The 17,730-nt window shown below is 43.8% G+C and overlaps 1 protein-coding gene across 3 annotated transcripts in view; it reads left to right on the forward strand.

Moving 5' to 3' along the window:
• Window positions 1-1,421: 1,421 nt before the first annotated feature.
• Window positions 1,422-17,730, forward strand: part of EMCN (endomucin) — an 871,751-nt gene continuing 855,442 nt past the window's right edge. For 2 of the 3 annotated variants that reach the window (XM_086963129.1, XM_086963131.1), the window contains exon 1: window positions 1,515-1,676. In XM_086963129.1, coding sequence (XP_086819255.1) covers window positions 1,622-1,676 — 55 coding nt within the window. In that variant the 5' untranslated portion in view covers window positions 1,515-1,621. Of the gene's footprint in view, window positions 1,677-17,730 lie in introns of all 3 variants that reach the window. The other variant, XM_086963130.1, reaches the window with a different exon arrangement.

Genomic DNA, 17,730 nt, shown 5'->3' on the forward strand with positions numbered 1-17,730 from the left:
ATTAGGTCTTTATGCAGTCCTCCAAATTTACAGTCAATAGCCAGCTTCTTTAAGTCGTCAATCCATTCATCCACTGTCTCTTCTTTAGTTTGCTTCCTCTGAAAGAATCTGTGTCTAATAACTCCAATACAGACTTTCAGAGCAAAATACTTATCCATATCCTTAAGGGTATTCTCAAATATATCCAGATCTGGATCCACTTCTTTACTCATGCGTGAATGTGTTTTCAACCCTTTAGGCCCTAATGAATGCAACAAAATTCTCTTTTTCTGTTCAGCTTTCATTTTCTTAGCCTCATCAATTGTCTCAATATCATTTATGAAATACTCTTCCCACTCAGTCCATTTGACGGCAGATTGTGTGCCTGTAGCCCAAAATGCCTCTGCTTATATAGAAAAGCATACAGACTTTTATATCACAGTAGCGTTTGCCCAACTGTCTCACCTGTATTCAGCTGTGCGAATTCTTGTTAAACAATTCAGCTGTGCCAACTTCTTGTTAAACAAGATTTTTTTTTTTTTTTTTTTTTAAATACAGCAGTTCCCACAAATAATATCCTTCAAGTTCCTCCGGTTCTTCACGTACTACAGTATCGGTGATTATGATTGCCCCAAAAAATGGCCACTGCGCAAGGTCACGTTGCGTGACCTTGCGTTTTGACGCTTTAAGGTGCCGACGCGCTGATGCCTAAAGACGTCACCCAGAACAAGGCAGAGGACACCGGCTCGCTGCGCGAAGAGTAAGAATACTGTCAGCGTCACCGGCAGCGCGCACACACAGCCCGTACCGAATCCCGCGCTGCTCGAAAAATGCAGCCGGAGGCGGTATATTCAACGGTGACTGTGCCAACCAACAAATAGGAATATCTTACAAGATGTCGAAAACAACAACGTGATCAATCCAAGCAGGTTCCGATGATAACCTTTACACGGAGTAATCTTGATGTGAATGAAATCCAATTACAGCTTGTTAACGCCGTTCGGATTTCCCCTTTTATTTTTTTAAATAAAATGAAAGATGTCCATGTTGAGGCCCAGTTTCCCTCGTCGCCAATTTGTAGAAAAGAAGTCGATAAATGCATGAGCATTTAAAGTAACACTATACAAATATATATCAAAACAACATAACAACAACATCTTGCTTTCTAAATAGTAGGCAATTTCTCCCCTAAAATATCTTAAATCGTAATCCTTTTTTTCGAACTCAAGGTCCACTCTTGGCTATGCAGAACCATAAAAAAGATCTAAAAATAATCGGCAAGAAACAACAGGGGATGAGCTGCAGCACATGCTACTAGAGGAAAAGAGGCTTCTGTTCCAAACCCCCCTGACCTTTCAGAATGAATCATTACAATGTTTAATAACAAAAACACGGTTCACTGCCAAAGAAAAGAAGTTCCTGTGAAGGGTTTTTAAAACAATGACTTTCCCCTGTGCTCAACTCCCAAAGGGAGTCTGTGCATTTCCTCTGTTTTTTATCAAAGTCCCAAAATAAGCGACGAGGGGGCAGGGGCAGGGGCAGCGCGCACCTTTTCCATTCGTTAATGCGGCCCGGACTCAGTTGGGAAAAATAACACAAGCTGGCACCACAGGGCTACGCGAAGAAACACCGCCGGGAAGCCATGCAGCCCCTCGGAGCCGCCGTCATGGTCCTCGCCGTGGCAAACATCCACTGGGGTAACCATGTTTCTTTTGTTTCTCTTTCCTGTCACTTTGCGTGCTGGTCCGCGTGGCGTGGTGGCGCCCTAGCGTCACACGCTGGGCTCGGTGCGTAGAGCCTCCCTGGTAGTCTGAAGTCGCCCGACTGACTGTGCGTGCTGGGTGTTTCATGGCTTCCTTCGCGCGAGGGAATTTAGCATGTCTGCAATTAGGATGTTTGTATTCAAATGTCCTAGTTTCCCAAAGAGTGTGTAATACAAGGTGACCGCTACCTATACGGCAAATAGGAAAGCTTGTCTCTTCTTTGAAGAACTGTGTGCAATGTAAGGTACAACTGAGAACAGTGCACACAGATCAGTTTAGGGTGGGTTTGAAAAGTGGTCCTGCCTTTGAGAGTGCAAGAGGTCAATCACATGCTATGCAAAGTTGCTTTACATCAATAAGTTAGTACGTTTTGGTGCAGTAACAAATGATTACAAGTAACCTTGCTACACGTATCCTGCCACCAAATCGGTACCTTATTGTAGGTGGCGTACGTTGCGCAGAAGGGTGGGTAAAGTATAACATTCAGCTTGTTACAAGATGTGTGTAGGAAGGGCTGGCATGTTTGACAAATGTATTTGTGTGGAAAACAGTAGCAATAACCAATTTCAAAATAACATTTTTTTTAACCCTCTTAATATGTAAAATGTGCGTATGTTACATTACTCAGACATAAGGAAAATAACATGTGTTAACAATCTAGTTAAAAACATTCTTAAATGCACATATAGTATTGGATAGATTCACTTTTTTTGTTGGGGTTGCCTGAGAAATACGTTAAATTGCAAATAATTGTGAATTGTGCAGCTGTACAATCGTATCTTGTGCTATGATTAGCAGAATTGATTTTACCAAACATTTGTGAATGCACCCCAGAAAGTGAATGTATATGGTGTGCGTAGTGTCAATTGGGAGGAACGAATCTGTCTACATTTAATCTTTCTCTCCATCCCAACACTTATGTAACGTTTCATTACATATAATGTTATTGACATATGTTTGGTGCCAAGTCTGCCATTGGTATTGCAATGAAGTGCTTTCAATAGTCATGGGGCAATTTTTTCAATAGTTCTGAAAGCTCCATGGTAGACTGGCATCTGATTTGTCTTATGAAGAGGTGATATCAGTTGCATACATTGGTATGGTCCTCTGTGAATGAGTTTCAAGGATTTCCGTGCATTTTCTTTGGTGTCTGATGGGTGAGATCGGAGGGTCAAATCGATTAGACACCTTCACAGAATTTAATCTGTACAGTGCTTCTCTGCCTTTTTCGCGAAGTTTGTGCTTTAGAAATTTCACATTGAAACATAATACATACCTAGGTTGAGAGTCTATTCAACTACCTGGCATATGTGTACTTGTAGAATAGAATGTCATAATTGGAGTTGCTGGTGCCATAATAGTCAGTTAATTCTCTATGTGGGCTGTGATAGGTGTACGTTTGTAGTTCTGTTGTTGCATGTACTGTGGTAGTGTATGGTGTGTTCAGGTGGAGACTGATGTTGTGAACACTGAGATACCCAACTGTGTGGCATATCTGTGCTGTGTTGATTGCATGTGCAATGTCATGTCTAAGGTTATGAGTGTGTCGTGTAACTAGGAGTGCACAGTGTCACAAGCTTGATGACACTGAACTACACTATTTCTGTGGTGTATTGGATGTGTGATAATTGTTGTGACAAAGGGGGGCCTTTTGAGATTTTGTGCATGTGATACAGACTTATATTACTTCAATTAGCTACATCAAGATTTACAACAAATACAGTACTAGCCCTTTTATATGAAGAAAGAGCTGATGAGCTGTGTGTGTAAGCTAGTGTCCAATAAAATTCAACAGTTGCTAGAGTATGGGAGCAGGACTAGCTTGCATTGGGTAGAGCAATCACAGTCAATGTCATGTATATTTGCTAAGTGCACTTTCACCCATGAGGAGTATCCTGGTGCTGAGCAGGTGTGCTTGCCTAGCCATGCCTAGAGCTGGGGGGCTTTATTTAGGAGAGCCAGGTCTTCAGCTTCTTGCACAACTCAAGAAATTAGGAGGTGGTCTCACTGGCAACGTCCATTGGTGGCTATACATGAACTGGAACATATGCCTGCACAGCTTGTATCCTGAATTGACCCTGGGGCTCAGGTTGTGACACAATTAATAATATGTTACATCAGTGTCTGAAAATAGCTGTGAGGAAACATGCTATACATATTTTAATAGAAAAACTGTTCAGAATGTTCTCAAAAAAGGCTGCGTGCCACAGTTTGAAATGCTATATTATCATACTTGTAGAGCTCATGTTACCAATAGTAAGCAAATGTAATAATTTGAAGAGGTATATTCAGGGCACCAATCGAGGGTACATGTGTGTAGACCGCATCAACCCACTCTTTTCACAGAGTGGACACAGTCTACCTTGCCAAAGGTTGGAGCCCACAGAAACAAGCAAACTTGTCCTGGCGTAATTATCAGACACCGGGACCCGCCAGTGTGGGGGAAATGCAGGGCTGCAATATATTCTAGTAAATATGGTGCAGCTCTGCATTTCTAAAGTGACGAAGCGTGTTGTTAACCTTCTAGGCTTAACGATATGCTTCACCACTTTATTGTAAATATGCCCCTGAATGTACAAGAGTCGTTGTTACATGTTCAAAATCTATAACTTGCATTTATTCTGTAAAAAAAAAATCCGTTTATTAAAGTTCAGGGTGTAATGTTTGAATAGAAAACATAAGTGTGCTCAAAAGAGTGACTGTTATTTTATAAATTCCGATATTACAAGCAAACACGTTGGGCACGTTTTAATCGTCCATTTATTTTGGATTTTGTAGAGCAGGAACCCTGCCAAAATGGCAGCGGAGCACTTTACATACAACCACGAATGGCAGCTGGATCAAAAGGGAAATTAGAGGCTAAAGGATGGATGAAAGTAGCCATTGAGGCTCGTGCACTTGGGGCCTCCGCCTGAAATGTTACAGTAGCCTCCAGGGACAAATGTGGTTAGACCTTTTTAGCAAAAGTCATGTGTGGACTTCTTTCGGAATTAAAAAGCATTTCTTTACCTATTTTTTAACAGAACATGTCTGAATGGATTGCATAGAGAGAGCCGAAAAGCTGTACTACGAACAGAGGTAGACGTGTACAGTATGTAATTGCGGCCCTAAAATCTTCACAGCTCGTGGATATAGCAAATCTCTCTCAAAACCCTGAATAGTGAGAGACATGAACTTTTGTATATTAATCAGAATTGATGCTCTCTTGAAGTAAGGCTGTTAAAAATGCGGAACGACAGCAAAACCTATAAGGGGAGCCTAAATCTAGAAATACAAGTGGAAAGTAGCCACGAGTATTTCTGTATTAAAGTATTGTTTAATCCGTTTTTCACCAATGTTTAACTTTCTGTAGGGGGGCGTTAGAACTTGGAAGTTTATCTCGGCTGGCTTGCAAATAGCAACTGGCCAGCCCCTCCAAAATCGTCACCCAAATACAACAACCCGCTTTAAAAAAAAAAAAAACTTGCATTTCCCTTCTATGTTATTTATACAAGAGCTGGGTAAATTTAAGTGATCAAAAAGTGAAATGTCGCAAACTGTGAATAACCCCCCCCCCCCCCCCAAAAAAAGTACAATGACAAAAATTGAATCATTCATTCGAAAAGAACAATCAATTCTTGACAAAAAAATATTAGAAAAAAACGATTTATTAAGGGAAAAAGCTATCAGTTTATTCCAAACTCAAATCGATTCGTGAAAAAAATGAGATTTCTGAATCACAAACCTAAACTAAGTGCAAAACTCCACTAACTTCGAATTTTTTAAATTACTGGATGTTTTTTTAACTTCTTAAACCGGTAAAAAGTACATATTAAATCTTGTTAATAAGTCTAGCCTAAAGAGTTTGGGTATACTGTACGCTTTCCAGTAGTAATTGTTTGAGTGGCATCTCCCAGGAAACTGGGTAATCCTTAACCCAGCACTACAAAATGATTGATCAGCTTCAAAAATTCTAAGGATACCAAGATGCACATTGGCACAAGCTCCCAGGCTCATTTTCTTTTTTTCTTTAATCTCATTCTGAAATGGTGCTACCGGCCCAGACGTGGCTGCTCTCTTTCAACGCAGTGATATTCATTCTCTCTCGTCAGGAAGATTATTTTTCTGACCCAGTTGTTTGTTTATACTTGACTCAACAACTCGATGTATTTTTTTTCCAAACAAGTGATCATGAAACAACCTCTTTCAACAAAACTGCTGAAATTGTTTGAAAAAAATAACACTTATTACATGTACCGCCGAAATCCCAATCCAAGCACAAACAAGAGTCTGTGCCCCACCTCCGGATTATGAGTTGTGACAAAGTTTGCAGAGATCTGGCAGTTTTTCCCCCGCATAAATTTCCATAGGTAAAACTTGGCCAACCTGTGTGAGGAAAAGCCACATCATTCTGAGTTTTTGCTTTTCCGAACAAGTGAAATATGCAAATGTTCCCACACAATTAGAGGACATGGACGTAATGCTCCATTCTGACATGTAAAACTTGGAATGGTTGATCATTTCGCCCCAGGGTTAGAGATGGGTGGGGGGGGGCATTCAGTTTTGACAATTACCAGGGTACAATTACCAGCCCTAAATTCGGTGAGTGACAGGAGCTGAGAGGTGTGGGTGGCTCCAGGAGGGGCAGGATGAGTCAGCACTAGGCTGAATGGGACGCCTGAGCTGAGAGTAGAGGGAGGAGAAATCCCCTGACTCTGAATAGGACTGTGCTCAGCCTGCACAATGCTGGCTCCACCCCCTGTGGTGTGTCTGATCACTTAGTTCCCACCTGACAAAGGGGAAGAGTAGCTTGGCAAAACAAAGTGCTCCAAATCCCCCCTAATCCGGTTCTGGCTGGTATCCCCAAGACCTGTGCTGTGACACAAAGGGAAATGTGATATAAATATAGGGGCTGTGACCCCATATAAATGTGCAGTCTTGGTGTGCTGTTTCTGCTAGGGCGTGCTGCTGCTAGGACCCAGCGGGGCTGCTATGAGGGCTTGCCTCCCTGAGCCCTCTATTGTCCCTTGATGCCTAAAGGACTTTTGGGACCCTATTACTCATTCTTGTTCTTCAAGACCATAAGCTTATAACCCCTTGTGAGAGTGTGACTTTGAAGGAAAGGAGCTGGCGTTTGCAGCGCTGCGCTGCAGGAGGAGAGGGGGAATCCCCAGCATAGGGATTCCCCTGCAGTTTACGCCCTTGTTCGGCGGAAGACCACCCCGCTTTATTATAGGTAAAATCATGGGTGCCCACCCCAAGTTTGGCCCCCTCCAGCGTGCTTATTTTTGGAGAACGGGTGCCCACCCTGCTTCTGTGTTATTTTCATAGCAGGTGCCCACCCCGCATGGCAACAAAAAGAGGAGGAAAGAGAAACTGCTGCCGCGATCACACAGCGACCCAGGAGCCCAGCGTGTCCACGTGCCAGTGGGCGGGGCCTGCTCACCTCTTGAAGCCTCGAGGGCTCCACTTCCACATTTGCCCCGAGGAGAGAGGTCCCAGCAGTATGGGAAAGTGCTTGAGTGCGTCAGCGGGGCTCGCATAGCCAAGGGAGAGCCCCGCGTCCCGCAGCCCATGGAGATTGAAGGCTGAGGGGGCTCGAGGCACATTGTCTGTCCTTGCCCCTGCCGCATTTGAGAAGAGGAGACCGGGAGAAGAAGTGCTGATCCCGTCGCGAGGAAGAACCCGGTGAGTGAGGGCTGATCTCGGACGGGCAGCCACCAGGAGTGAACAATGTCCCCGTGGGGGGCATGGGGTCATCCTTGGCACACGGCAGGTGCCCGTTCAGGGCACAGTGTACAGTGCCCCTTTCCTGAGCGGACCCGCCATCGCGGGTCACTCCCAATGGCCCCATTTGTTTTAGAGTCCCGGTGAGCGGGGATTCCATGGCGCAGAGAATGCCAGTGCTCACCTCTCTCTTTGGGGCAGTTTTTGTTTAAGAGGCCCAGAGAGAGCTTCAAGAGTGCACATTGTTGTTTAAGGGCCCGGAGGAGCCTGTGCCTTACAGTTTTGGTCTCCAGCTGCCCCGCTTGCTAGAGGGTAGGCGCAATGCTTTGGGGGTAATTGTATTTATAGAGGGAGCCCCAGTGGGGGCCCAGAAGGCACAGTGATGCCAGGCCCCTGTACTTTGTTTATTCTCAGCTGTCCTGCACCAGCGCAGGCAGCCGCATCGTTCTGCATATTTTGTACAAGGGCACAGCGAGTGCCCAGGCCCACATTCAGATTCCCATCTGCACAGCAAATAGTGCCAGCTGCAACGTTTAGGCCATTCTTTCTTTAGGGGCATGTCTTATGAGTGAGATAAACTCCTCCGCCCCAGTACTTTCCCAGCTGCGCAGCACTTAGTGCCAGCAACGTTTAGGTCAGCACAATTTCGCACTCTTGACTTCTGCTGCATTAGCAGTGCACCCTGACTTTTGGACAAAGGGCATTTGAGTCCCCTTTTGAGATGTCAAGTTGGCCAGGGGGACTGTTAGATTAATAGGGTGCCAAGCCCTAATGTGATTTATGTGATGCTAGGATAGTAATTTATATAGTATGATTTACGCACCCTGATTTATGCCTCTAGATATGGTTTTATGATTATGAGGTTTTGCATACTGTGTTTATGTTTGAGTTATTCTCTACAGTGGTTTATGCTGTGAATTATGCCCCTAATGTGAGTTATGCTTAGGAGGTTATGGTATACTATGTTTAGGCTTATGAGGTTGGCGCAGAATATATTTCTCGCCTGATGTGATGCTGTGCATACTATGATTTATTTTACAGGAGGGTGCTTAGTACAGTGTTTCAATGTAATTACTGGTTGTGTTCTATGTTCATTTCATATGTTCTTACCTTTACTATTCTTACAAAAGTGATGGTTCTGACAGTGGTCCAATTGGCCCTGCCATGTGTATATAATCTCCTGTAAATATTGCACAGGGCCAGTTGGCACAGTGTATATTATGTGATGACAATTCTAATGTGTTTTATGATAAATACAAAGGCTATTTTTATATATAACCTTGTGTGGAGTTCCTTTTTGTGGTGTGCCTAGTATGTTGTTGCTGTGTGTGTGTTGCGCAAACGCTTTCTACATTGCCACCGGGATAAGCCTGACTGCTTGTGCCAAGCTACCAGGGGGGTGAGCTGGGGTTATCTTTATTGGCGTGTAACTCCCTTGCCCTGACTAGAGCAATGGTCTCTGGCTGGCTTTGGCACAAGCCTTAGCCAGCCAAAAATCCCATTCTTAATAGGGAGGCAAACTATTTTTGGGCTTTTTGTATGCAAAAGTTTGTCTATCAGTATTGTTATCAGTAACCTTACTCAAGGATGCACGTTGATGGCTGTAGCTCTTTGTTCATTTTCCCCTGTGGATATTCTGTCGGTGTCAGTGCCAGTGTGCGTTTTACCTCCTCTAATAAACAACTTCAGAAGAAGCAGCTAAAATGCTGTTTGATGTACAGAACAAACGTACTTTTTAAGTACTGTGACTCAGTAGCAGCTGCCCCCAAATAGCATGGTTGAGGCGGGAGTAGAAAAATAAATAAATAATCTCACTAACCTGCCTGATCGCCACCACCTCCGTCGAGCTCTGTCCTCTTCTGTTCCTGCCAGAAGCAGGGAGCACACACAAAGTCCCCTGAGCCAATCACGACACTGCTGTCACCATGACAGCAGCATCGCGATTGGTCTGAGTTCCAAGACGGCTGGCCAAACTGTCATGCACACTTAATTGCCCAAACCACTCCCCCTGTTGGCTGTGACTTCAGCCCAGCCCTGCCCAATAAACCTTCTTCAGTACTGAAAAATAAAATGAGAATAAAGTTGCATTATTATAATTTTATTTTTCCTTTTTCCACTGCTCAAAGAGCAGTGGGGTGGCGCTCCTCCGCCTTGGCAGAGGAGCAGCCACTGCAGTGACTGGTAATAACAATAAATAATGCGGTGTCTTGACTATGAGGTAGTCTTTTCAGGACTGGCAAAGTCCCAGCTCTTGTCTAAAGGGCCTCATCTGCCTTCAGGTCAAAGATGAAGCCTGCATAGTACATGGCATATATACTGCTCAGGCTTCAGCTTTCAGTTTTCTAATTCAAGGTTTGAGAGACTGTAGTGACTGAAACTGTGAGTGAGAATGAGTGACTCAGAGTGAGTGGGATTAAGTGGGACTAAGTGAGAGTTAGATGTGAACCTGAGAGTGAATGAGAGTAACAGTGGGTGCAGGTGACTGTGAGTGACAGTGATAGTGAGAGAGTGAAAATGAGTATGAGGGACTGCATGTGACTGAGAAAGAATATGAGGCAGCGATAGTTACAATGAAAGTGAGTGAGGAAGTTAGCATGATTGTATGTGAGTGAGTGCATTATGCATTATGCTTGTGTATCAGCCTCTGGTTCTAGCATACTGGAGGCAATTACTGAAATATGAATTATTCATGGCAAAATGCTAGAGCGGTTATATTTGGAGGAACGTCTTGGCATAATGAGCACAGGTGGCAGAGTATGCTTGGCATTTGGGGGTATAATGCTAGCACCATTATACTAGGTGTAATTCTTGATATAAGAGCCGCCAATGGCACAATGCTGGGGCTGGCCTACTGGTGGCAATTCTCAGCATATGCTGTACTCATGACAGAATGCTGACATTCACATATTAGGGGTAGATTTTGGAATAAGGGGCACCCTTCACAACATGTTGGTGCTGGCATACTGGCAGTGTTTAATTTGAGCCATTGTTTCCGGTGCTTAGTACTGGCACTTCATTGCTAATACTGTCATTTGTGACAGTCTGCCACAAGGTGGCCCTGTATGGCTAATTTTGTGATGACCGCAACAGCAGTCGAATATTAATTCCATGTACATTACAAATTACTGTTAACTGCCGCCCAAGCCATTTTTATAGTTTTGGGGGCCAGGAATAGTCTGAATTGTCAAACTTGTAGGAGTGTGCTGGTCAGTAGTTGTGTTGTTACTATAATTGGCAGCACGGCAGGGGCAATGTGTGGTGTAACCTGCAATGGCCTCCTGACAAGATCCCTGGCACTTAATATTTTACATATTAAGCACTGCATATCGGAGATAATTCTTATTCATGGAAAATGCTGGCAGGCATTTAAATTCTTGGCATGTGGGACACCATGGCAAAATGCTGGGGGGCACATTAAATATAATACTTGATATTAGTGAGGACAACCATGGTATGTATGTAGATGCAGACAACCACGACAAAATGCTGCCCCTGACATATTTTTACATATGGGTCTCACATGGTATTTGGATGGCATCAATGGCAACATTCTCACACTGGAACTGCATGTAATATTTGGCAATGGAAGCACCCATTTCAAAAAGGTGCACTCAGGCATAATGGAGGAAAATATGGGGAAAAGCATTGCACATTTTGAAAAAATGGGGTCAAACAATGGCAAGCGTTTTGCTGAATGGACTTGGCACACTACAAAAGTACTTTTGGCCAGATGTACGTAGCCTTTTTTCTGTTGCAAAATGTTTGAGTACCATAATTGGGCCGTTTGTGATCGCAAAAAAAAGGCTTTTTTATGTACAAACTACAAATTGCAATTTTGTAACATTTTACTGAATCACAATTTGGGTGTGCAACCAGAGTATGAATTGACATTTGGAAGGGATGTGTTTAGGGTGTCCTTTCTAAATACATTCTAATACGTATAATAATGTTTTGCAACTAAAGTCAGTTTGCAAAACATTCATCTATTATCACCTCCTCAAAGGAGTTGAAAAGCCATTTTCACATGGGATGTGGTCCCCACTGGACCACTTCCTGGTTCTGAATGTTTACAAAAATGTTTTTAAGAGTGGGCAGTGGTCCCATAGACTTCTGCCTACTCTTAAGAAATGAAACGTACACTTTTCTGTTTTTTTTAACCACATCCCATTTTTCTTTATAGAAAACTAGCAGCCCGTCCCGACGTTGTCCGGGTATGAATTGCTGCCGGCCAGTAGTATATTGTTTTGTAGGATTTCGTTTTGATAGCATTTCTTATCTGTGACAGGCCTGTGAAACGCTCAGATTCACAGTGCAGTGCATGTCGGTGCTGGCCATCAATGAGAGAGACCTGTGCATTTTTCAAATGGGTGATGAAAAAATATGAGTATGTTGCTGGAAATGTGGGCCGCCGTGCCACCAATGTACTTACCGGGGGAGGGTAAACACCCATTTATCGCAACTTTCTTTCCGCATACCATCACTCCGCATACTTTCATTACGAAAGTACCATGACTCCGCAATGCCATTATAACGCATGGCATTAAATTTTATTTGCTTTTACCACGCATACATTTACAACGAAATTCGTTGTAAATGCATGAATGGTAAAATCATGTTTTTTTAAAATGTTTAGATAAGGTAAGTATGGGTATAGGGGTATATGTTTTGGGGTACTCGGTATATGTTTTGGGGTGTTTGGGTATTTTAAGGGTTCAGATATAGTTTTGGGTTATGGGGTACAGGGGTAGTTTTAGGGTTTAGGAATAGGTATGGGTTTTGGGGTACACTGGTATTTTTTCTAGGGTTCAGGGCTAGGGTTGGGTTTTGGGGTATAGGGGTATTTTTAGGGTTCAGGGGTAGGTTTGGGTTTTGGGGTACAGGGGTATTTTAAGGGTTCAGGGCTAGGTTTGAATTTTGGGGTACAGGGATATTTTTAGGGTTCAGGGCTAGGTTTGGGTTTTGGGGTACAGGGGTATTTGAGGGTTCAGGGGTAGGTTTGGGTTTTAGGGTACATGGTTATTTTTAGGGTTCAGGGCTAGGTTTGGGTTTTGGGGTACAGGGGTATTTTTAGGGTTTAGGGATAGGTTTGGGTTTTGGGATACAGGGTATATTTATAGGGTTAAGATGGGTTAGTGTTTAAGGGTGTTGGGGTATTTTAAGGAGTATGGGTGGGTTATGATTATGGGGTGCAGGGGTATTTAAATGGAGCAGGGTGGGATTAGCACACAATATGAGACATGGCATGAAGGGCGGAACGTACCATGCACCCCCAGCGTTTGTCACGCCCCCAGCACACGCCCACAGCACAATGCAGACACACCCACAAGGGACTACTTTGCTGGCACGGTTCTTTTACCTTTTAAATGTATATGGCGGGCGTCTGCATAGCCTATGTCCTTCTGCTGTAACTGCCCTTTCCAACGCTGTATTGGGTGTTGTGATTGGTGCTGTGGTTCCTGAGATTACCCGCCTCAAAGGTTTCGGCTCTCTCTTTATTATATTAGTATAGATAAGTTGCTGACCCCAGCATGCTCACATCCATGTAATGGCTGCAATTAGTGGGGTCCAGTTTGTGACCTACCTCATTAATATTCATGAGGTATCTCGAATTGCAACCCACTAAGAATCGGTAATTGGCAAACTGATCTACTAGTACATACGACAGTTCACAAATTACCACACTGGTCGCATAAACATTAGTCACAAATTGCTACTGCTATTTTGTGACCAGTGCTACATACATCAGACCCTTGAATAGTTAGGAGTGCCATGTTAGAGTTTTTAAACCAAATTATGAGAACATTGTGGTTAAAAAAATTATTTAATACTATTATTTTTAAAAGTTTCTCAGGGCAACCCCCGAACTCATTTAGAAAAGTTGGGTTCACCTTCTGGAATTTGATGTTAGTATTACACCTCATGGATTTCAGAGATCATCATCTGCCACTAGTAGGATGCCTACTAGACCCTGGATTGGCTAAACTGCATCATGCTAATAGTCTGGCTAACAACTACAAGCTCAAAAGGATAGCATGAAAGACATTTTGGGGCCTATTTACGTTCAGTAATACTACAATAGTGCTACTAACATAATACAAAATGATAGTCACATACCTACGTACAGGGTTCTACGCCTCCACCTCTCATATCTTTAATTCACGGAGAGTTCCACCTCGACTGCAGAGCTCTTCGCACACGCAGTTATACGTTGTAGTAGTAAATGTGGGAGGGACAGAGGAGAGTGGCTGAAAAATGGTTAATAATTAAGAGGCAACGCTAAAGGAGGAGTAAGAAGATAATTGGGAGGGACTAAGGACCTGCTTAGGGAGTGACATGCACCCCTTCAAAATGGGTAAGCAAGTTGCTATTAACAAACTGCCTTTCTATCAATACTATTGTCAAAAAAGACCCAAAAGCATACCAGCACCACATATAAGCAACCACTCGTGCTGCCACACCCTCCTCTAGAAAATAATGGCAGGAGGGACTTGAAATAAAGCCCGATAGGACCTAATGTTAAGATTAGTTAATATATTTAAACATATAAATACATTTAATTTAATGTTAAACAATTATCTATCAATAAAGTTTTTAATATTTTAAGCAACTTTGACAATTTTAAGAAATAACCTACAATTATTTTGTATTTTTTTAAGTTTCAAAAAACCTTTAATAAAGACCAACAATGGACATACATTCCCACTTACTGCCTACAACCATGACTCGGCCGGCATAGCGACATTGGCGGATGTATAACGGGGGTAGGGGAGTACACAGCAAGCCTCCTACAACTTTTACGGGCCGGCCGCATTAGTGGGAGTGTTTGGCTGTAAAGGCAGATTCATCATTGCAGACATATATGGTATTAATAACAGTAATACACAACTAAGGCATCTTGTAAAGGAAGAGAACCAATTCCACTTGTGTGTCACATGTTAAACAAATCATAACCATGATGAGGAGATAATACGGCCCATAAATAATATGGCTACAACATACATCGTCCCGAGCTTATTAGTGCCTGGTAATTGTGCGTGTTGCTGAGGGGAGATCGTCACGGAGTAGGTAATCTGTGCTATGAAGTTTCCGCGCTTTTAACTACGGCGTGTTCCAATATAGGTTTGCAACGGCCCCCATATATCTCTTGGGGGTGAGGAGAGGGGGCTGACGTTCTGCATAAATGTGTAGCTGCTCCTGACAGTATATTATGTCTAGGAGCCAATCCTTAAATTTCGGCGCTCTGCCACTCCCCCACCTGCAGGAAATTTTCCTTTTGTCGATTAGTAGTGTCATGGAGGTATACTTCCTCATTTTAGCAGCCATGGGTTCGGTATAACCCAGTAGGGCAGTGAATAGCTCAGTAGGGACGTGCAATCCGGCCTAGAGATCTAGTGCAGCAAGCACTTCCTCCCAGTATCGGTGTATAGGCGGGCAGTCCCAGGCTAGGTGTCTAAAGTTGGCGCCCTCCCTGCAACATCGATCACAGCGGTCGTTGTCTCGCAGTTTCAGCCTGCACAGTCGCGCTCGCGTGTAATATAAACGGTGAAGGTATTTGTAAAGTATCATCCTGAATCTGCTGTTAGACAAACTTTTACCTGTCTGTGCACAGCAGTATGTCCACTGCTCATTGGTTATAGGGTGACCGAGTTCTATCTCCCACCTGCCCTGGGCCAGTGGTAGGTTATATTCTCTATTGGTTTGGACGGTGGGGTACAATTTGGACAGTACATGTTCAGGGGCATCCTGTTGTTGCAGGATATGTAGCGGGGACATCACTGGGGGTTCTAAAGGAAAAGAAGGTGTAGCAGCTTTTACATCCTGTCGGAGTCTGATGTAATAAAAGCGGTCCAAAGGAGTAGGATCTGCGTCTCTAAAGAATCCTCGCTAGTGCTAAATTTCCCATCGGTGTATAGGTGTCCCCAGATATGTATAGAGAGTTTACAAAGGAGCTGCCGACATCCACCCTCCTGTGTAACTGGGAGGTCCTGTTTCCCCTGAAGGGGAAGGAGAGGAGAGTATAGCGGTGTGCAATTGGTCTCTTTAGCTAGGTCGTGCCATGCACTAACTGCACATTGAACGGTGGTGGATGCAATGAGCCTGGGGACCGGAGGAACGCTGATGTACGCCGTGCTAGGGGTAGGGCGCATATATCCATGTTCAATCGCCAGGTGGGGCATGTAGGGGTGGCTTCATCCAGAATGTAGCAAAATGCGCCTGTGCACAGCTGAAATACAAGTCAGTGTCTGGTACGGAAAACCCTCCCGATTGGTAAGGGCGCGTAAGTGTGTGCCAGTTGAGCCTGGCTTGTTTCCCTCCCCATAGTAGTCGTATCAGTTGGGACTTCATGGCAGAGAAGAAATGACGGCTGAGGGCGTAGGAAATGTTAACAAATAAATAAAGGATTTTAGGTAGGATGACCATTTTAATCAGAGATGCCCTGCCAGCTATGGACAGAGGAAGCGCGATCCACCGTGTAATTTTGTCAGTGATGGAGTCTAGGGCACGTCCATAGTTAGCTGTCATAAGTTCATCGTGTGAGCAGGATACAATGATGCCCAGATAGGTGAGAGTGTCATCACACTACTTAAGGGGAAAGTCCAGAGTGAATCTTGTGGTAGAGTCAATGAGTGGGTAAATTTGGGACTTAGACCAATAGATGTTGACCCCCGATAATTGTCCGAATATGATAAATAGGCGCAAAATGGGATTCAAGCTAACGCCAGGGTGTCGTAAATAGGGAGTGATGAGAATCTGCCGCTCTGGGTAAATGATAGCATGGTCCCGATAGTGTTGTCTGATTTTAGTAGCGAGAGGTTCAACAGCCAATACAAATAGTAGAGGGGAAAGTGGGCATCCCTGTCTGGTGCCTCTCGCCAGCGGGAAAGAGGAAGAACGCAGTCCATTTACCATCACGGTGGCACGCAGACCAGTATACAACAAGGCTAGGAAAGGGGGGGAACCCATGAGTACCAACACAAAGGATAGGTAGTCCCATTCTAGGGAGTCGAATGCCTTGGTGGCATCGAGAAATATGGCAGCCGCGTTCTCCTCGGGATCAATGTTGTGCATTAAGGCGAAAAATTTCCTCAAGTTGTGAGCAGTGCTCCTAGTCGAGACAAAGCCAGAGTGGTCCGCGAGGACCAGCACTGGCATCAGGGGACTGATGCGGTTGGCAATTAGTTTGTCAATGATTTTGGCATCTACATTATAAGGGAGAGGGGTCTGTACGAGTCCAGTTGCGTGGGCAATTTGTTTGGCTTGGGTAATGACATAATAAGGGCTGAAGCACTGGAATAATGAGATGTTTATATAATTTATAGAATTCGGCCGGTAGGCCATCAGGCCCCAGGACTTTGCCAGATTGTAATTGCATGATAGCTGAGAAATTTTCATCATCTTCATGGTGAGCTAGTAGGAATTCCCTTTGGCCATTTCCTAACCAGGTTATGGCAGTGTCGTCACACCCCAGCAGATACTGGAAAAAAAGCCCAAAAAAACACAGGACCGAATAGTCCTAGTAACCACTTACTGCCCAAATTCAAATAAGCTAAAGAAGGTCATAAATAATAATTGGCATCTGGTAAAAAACCTATGCGAAGACCTTAAAAAAACAGCACTTTTTGCTTTTAAAAAAGAATCAAATTTGGCTAACAAGCTGGTGAGAGCTGCACTACCGACTAAATTACCCACCAATTTAAGAAGTATGATGGGCCTACCCCCAGTGAAGGGACACCATAAATGTGGAGGATGCAACTGTTGCGACTCGACTGAAGAAGGATCCGTGTTCAAACACAACGGATTGTCATGGAAACATGAGCAATTTACGAATTGCAAGACGAAATCCGTAATTTATGGTATCAAATGCCCTTGTAACCTCCTGTACATCGGGAAAACCAACCAGGAGGTACGTTCTCGTATCCAACAACATAAATCCAGGATAAAAAGGAAGGTACCTAATGCCCCACTTGTCAGTCATTGGCAATTGCAAAATCACGATGAAAATGATGTCCGATGGACGGTTTTACTCAAGGTTGAACAAGATACTAGAGGCGGTGATGTGGACAGGAAACTGTCCAAACAAGAAGCCTCTTTGATTGTGAGATTTAATACGGCAATTAATGGACTAAATGAACTTTCTGAAATATTTAAACTATAAAACACATCCATTCTGATGTCCCACTGGAAGAAAAGTGCAGGCTCCCACCACAAAATGCTCCCAAACGGTGAGACCACCGAACTGAATACACAAGCTGACACATTTTCCAATAAAAACCGAGCTTTA

This window comes from Lissotriton vulgaris, chromosome 3_1, assembly GCF_964263255.1.
Source record: "Lissotriton vulgaris chromosome 3_1, aLisVul1.2, whole genome shotgun sequence".
Lineage (NCBI taxonomy): Eukaryota > Metazoa > Chordata > Amphibia > Caudata > Salamandridae > Lissotriton > Lissotriton vulgaris.